Source organism: Balaenoptera physalus (assembly GCF_965194825.1).
Source record: "Balaenoptera physalus genome assembly, chromosome: 20".
In the NCBI taxonomy this organism is placed as follows: Eukaryota; Metazoa; Chordata; class Mammalia; order Artiodactyla; family Balaenopteridae; genus Balaenoptera; species Balaenoptera physalus.
The window spans coordinates 27,586,817-27,592,189 of NC_138901.1; the positions used below are offsets into that span (position 1 = coordinate 27,586,817).

General features: G+C 51.4%; 1 protein-coding gene across 5 annotated transcripts in view; it reads right to left on the bottom strand.

Annotated features, from left to right (window-relative positions):
* CA10 (carbonic anhydrase 10) overlaps window positions 1-5,373 on the bottom strand; it is a 618,162-nt gene that overhangs the window by 587,370 nt on the left and 25,419 nt on the right. Inside the window, exons 1-2 of one of the 5 annotated variants that reach the window (XM_082440883.1) lie at window positions 4,731-5,356; window positions 3,146-3,814 (exon numbers count right to left, since the gene is read on the bottom strand). In XM_082440883.1, the coding sequence (XP_082297009.1) occupies window positions 3,146-3,206 (61 nt within the window). In that variant the 5' untranslated portion in view covers window positions 3,207-3,814; window positions 4,731-5,356. The other 4 variants (XM_082440882.1, XM_082440881.1, XM_082440884.1 and 1 more) reach the window with 4 other exon arrangements.

Genomic DNA, 5,373 nt, shown 5'->3' on the forward strand with positions numbered 1-5,373 from the left:
TCTCTCTCTCTCTCTCTCTCTCTCTCTCTCTCTCTCTCTCTCTCTCTCTCTCCCTCCCTCCCTCCCTGACTGTCATTTCCACAGATCTTGGCTGCCTTACATTTTCAGTAAAATTAAATATGAGTCGAACGTAGAGCCCCAAGAACTCCCAGATCATGGCATTCCCTCTTCAGACTAGCTGTGTTGTCCTTAAGCAGCCAAATTCTCTCAAATGGAAGGCACACATGCTACTTCCCCAGCAGCTAGCCAAGCCTGGCCAAGCTAGCTAGCAGACCCCTAGTCCCATTTACTCAGCTTCATCGCAATCAAATGATTAATGCAGAGCCATCAAACATACAAGCCCAGGTGTCTGTATTTTAAGCAATATAGCCACACAGACCCAGGGAGAAAACTCCTTGGGTGTACTTTTAATTTGGGGGGTGGGGTAGGATGAGGGTAGGAGCCTTTGGTTAACAAAACACTGTTACAAAGTTCCAGAGTGTTCCTGAAAGCCAACTGATATTCAGTCAATATACCTTCTATAGGCCAAATTTACTTCCAAAATTTTCCTTCTGCAGAATGTTTACACTGCAGACTTTTGCTGGCCTTTTCTAGTCTGGTATTCCTCAGTAATGAAACCAACCCTACAAATACATCAATCATAGATGCCTGGTAACTCACTAACAATTAGTACCCGTTTACTAGGCAGGGCAATTGATCCCAAGATGGTAGAGAGGTGCTTTTCTTTTTAAGATTTAGCTTCTATGAATACAGGCTTACATTCCTTTTGGTAAAGCTCATTCATGATTAAATTAAAACTGCAAATCATGCAAACAGAAATGATAGGCCCACTAACCACTCCCTGAGCCACAATTATTTAACCTTAGTGTATTGCATTCCTATACCTCTTAAGGCTGCCAGATGGGAAAACAAAGTCCCCCAAACTGTGGCAAATGTGAGTCATAACTATATTACTAATCAGAATTGTGACATACATGGACATCACTGAATGAGCAGTTCTTCTTATAGAGGGAGGAAGCCACCTTGGCTTTGGAGAAAGAATGGCCTTTTAAAGTTAAGTTTATGAATGTGTAAATATACAGTCCATAATGTTGCATCTCTGCCTAAATGTCTTCATAAAGTGTAAATTAATGCTGATCCTAACTAGGCATTTGGAACGCTAACCTAGTTTTCCATATTTAGCTAATAGCTAGCAATTTTGCTTATACTTTTATCTTCTCATTACATAGCAATGATGATTATTTAGTAAATACATGTGAAAGGCCACATAACAACTCTCCTGGGTTGGAAATAACTCCTAATGCTTCTATTTATACAATTTAGTTGCTGATACACCAAATCAAGTATAGCTGTGACAAGTATCCCACTAATGCCTCTTTTGGAGGCTAAGAACAGGCCCATGCTCAACTGGTTCCCCTTTGTGCTGGCCTGACCAAATGAAGAGTGGGGTTGGGGACAAAGGATGGGGAGGTCCAGAGCTTTAGTTAATGCTCACCTTTTGTAAATCTTAAAGGGACTCAGCTGGTTTGTCTGATTTGAAATTATTTATGATGCTGGAAAGAGGTAGGAAAAGACTATTTTATAACCAGTGAAATAACATGGAGAAAAGAGAGAGAGTTTGAAAGAGGCATGTAGAAGAGAAAGATGTAAAATGTGGACTTGTGAGATGCCACCCAGTCTATCCCTGGACATATGACTGATATAAACCTTTACAAGTCACCTGGGAATTTTTCCTCCTAGATGTAGGATGGGTAAAGAGTAGAGGATTTGGAGTGACCCCAGGGCACTTTTTATTGGCTTCTAGGTACACAACATATCTCTAAAGTATTATAGAGGCAAATTTATTACTAGGGTGGCCAAGCCCCAAACAGAATGATTTCAAATAAAAGACCCCCCATTCCCACCCTGAATAATGGTATTTGGAACTGGGTCCAGGATAAGGGCAGACAAGGGTTTTTAATATCCAGAATCTGGTCTGGCTTATAGGGTGGGGATTAGCGGAGCTGAAGGGAGATGCAGGAAACATGTCCCTCCACCCCAGTGCTGCTCAAATATGCCTGCTCACAGGGGCAAGGCTCCTGATCTCCTCTTCTGCTGACTTCATGGGAAGTTGGCTGAGTCCCCAGTTCTGCAGAGGGAATGCAGGCAGAGGGGAGTACTGCAAATGGGCCTTACCCTGGGTGCTTAAATGACAAGTGTGGAGGGAAATGGTGTGGACACTGTCAATGGGAGGAAGCACTGAATTGAACTGGGGAATACTGCTTATCCTGGGGCATTTTCTTACATCTCCACTCCACACCCCCAACTCCCTGCACCAACAAGAACACTGCTTAGAAATTAAAATCCTTCCCAACACACACACACACACACACACACACATAGGCACAAGCTCTACTTCATTCATCTCAATGCCCTTGCTTCCCACTAGCTCCTAAAACTACAGACTGGCACAAGTAGCCTGAGGTCAGTAAGTCTGAGCCAGTAAGTACATCCTTGCCACTGGGTATTAGGAAAGCTCATCATCTAAACTGGTATTTATGATATTATGTTGTTTTGGATAAGCTTTGCTTTTATTTGGGGTGGTCCTAATGTGTCTGGGGACGGCATGGAGTACCTCTACATCCCTCTGATCCCTGCTAGTACTCTCCAGTCCCCGCAACATCCTGCAGTCTCCTGAAAGTGCCTAGATACCAGGGCAGGGCTCTGCGTCCATTTTTTCAACCAGGAACCACCAGAGTTTGGAAACTTTGAAAGCCAGGGATGGTGGTGGGGTTTGCCAAGGCTCAGATTTCCTCGCCAGAGTTCTCAACCAGGAAAGCAGTTGAAAATCAACACCCATCTGCCTCTTCTTTCTCATCCCTCCACCCCTATTATGTTCCAGGACTCCATGCAGATGCTACCTCCAACACACACACACACACAGGCACACACACACACGCATGCAGACACACACACACCCCCTTGGGTTTAGAAGGTCTTCAATTCTGAAGGCAGCAAATCCGCAGAGCTGAAAGGGTCTCTGCCACCACCCCTCTCCCGTCCCACCCCGCGAGGCTACTTGATTGTCTACGTACAATAAAATCTCATACATTCCAAAGACCACAACATAACCCGAACCCGCCTGTGACTCCAGCGCGTCCCATACCTGATATGCAGACGATGAAATTGGCTTGAAGAAGAAAAAGCACCTCCCAGACTATTTCCATCCTCTGATTCTCATTCCAAGTGCATCACTCGACGGGAAAACAGGGGGGAAGGGGGGAATCCCCACAGGGCACACACACACACACACACACACACACACACACACACACACACACACACACACATGCACACACGCACACACTTCCTAGCGAGCGCACACTCACACTCCCACCCGACTGCCAGCCAGGGACCCCCAAGATCAATATCGCAGTTTGAACTGTTCCAGCAAATCTCCCCTCGGGCTTGACGGATGTGTGCCCCAGATGTGCTGACACATGTCCGATGCCTCGCTTCCCGGGAAGTCTCCCTGCTCGTCGGTCTCTACTCCTTGCACAAGCGGCGGAAACAGCACTAGCAGCGGTGGCGGCAGCCACCTGAAGCCACCAGCGCTGGGCTCTTCCTGCAAAAACGAGACCCCGATCCTCCTGGCGCCCCAAGAAGTCATAGACGATAGCCCCCCGCCGGGCCTTGCCGCGCAGTTCCGGGCCCCTGGCAGCTCGCAGCTTGCTGGCTAAGCCCAGACAGTCCGCGACGAGTTGCCCTCGAAGTCCGCCCGCCTCACCGGGGCATGGTCAGAGGGTGACTGCTCCGCTCCGGGGCCGTTCTCCTCCTGCTTCCGGGGGCCGGGGGGAGGAGCAGACACAGCATACAGAGAGACAGAAAGAGAGGCAGGGATTAGTGCCCGACACTGCTGGCCGCCAGCTGCCTCCGCCGACCCTACCGGCTGCCCGAGTCCGCGCGCAGCCTGCAGCCTCGGAGCCCGGGTCGGGAGGCACGTCCAAGGCCCGGAACGGGAACCGTGGGGAGCCAGGTACCCGGGAGCATCGGGAGCCTATGGGCTCCCCGCGTCGCGTGCGCGCTTTCTGTTCCTCTGCTATTTTCCTGGGCTCCCCGGAACCTCCAGTTGCCTCGCTTCCATCGTCCGCGACTACCGCCGCGGCCGCCGCCGCCGCGATTTTCCGCAATGCAACTGCAGGGGTCGTTATTTCCTCGCCTACGGATCCGGACGCCTCCCGATTCTGAGGGGAGGTGGAGGGCAGGTGGGGGAGGGGTGGAGGAGGAGGGAGCGGGGCTTGGCCAGGTGAGCGTCCTTGCTGCCGCCGGAAGTCCGAATGTCAACCCGGCCGCCAGGTGCCCGGGGTGGGGGGAGGCAGGGTGGGGAGGTGAGGCTTAACGCGGCCAAAAGGAGAAGGAGAGAGCTGGGCGTCGGAGCTTCGGGCCCCCGCGGTAGCCGCCTCGGCCCCAGCGCCGGGCTCCAGCTCCTCACTCCGCCCCGCCGGGCTTCTTTTGTCACCACCTAGGATTTGCGGAGTTTTTCTTCTCCTTAAAAAGAACTTTGCGCCAGTCGGTTAGGCGCGGGAGACCCGGGCTGACTCATCTTGGGAGTGCTGTGCTGCGCTCTCCCTCTGCTGTGGAATACTGGGGGATTTTTTTCTTTGCATAATTCATTCCCTTCTCTTTCTCTCGTCCCTCTCCTGCCCCCTCCTCCTTCCCCCTTTCCGCTCCGGTGCCAGAACACTACTTACCCCAGAGTTCTCTTTGCAGGTTCCTAGACCAGGTCCTGCAAGGCCCTCACCTCCCTCCTCCTGAAACTGGGGAAAAACCGTCTTTCCAAGTCAGGGTGCGGGCAGTGGTCACTGCTAACTACGCCTCTGCTTAGCTCCGGGAAGGTCCAGGACTATTGGAAACCCGGGCTTTAGGGGAACGGGCTTCCCTTCTTTTCTTTCGTTTATTCTGTTTTTCTTTCGGAAAGCTCAAGTGCTTGGAGGCTTTTGCTGGGCTCCAGAACACTCTGCCAGCAACATTCAGCAGCTTGCATAGATTTTCCCTCAATAAAGGCGCGCGCGCGCCGGCGCGCGCGCACACACACGCCCAGAGCTCGGCTCCTCAAGGCCCCAGGGGAAGGTGGGGGCGGCAGGAGCACCTGCCGCCACCCAGGCCGAGGTCGACGCCGGAGCCTCTCGCTGTTCCGCAGAAGGGGTCGCCGCAACCTGGAAAGGACTTGCTTCCGGTCAACACCTTGTAACGTAGGTGCAAGGGAATCGGAAGGAGACCCTGTGCTCAGGACTGTTCGCCTGAGAAGGCTGGCAGCGAGAGAAGAAAAGAAAAAATCGCAGATTTGTACTGTCTCTATGGCTGCAGTATTGGTCTTAGAAAGCCCAGACTTAC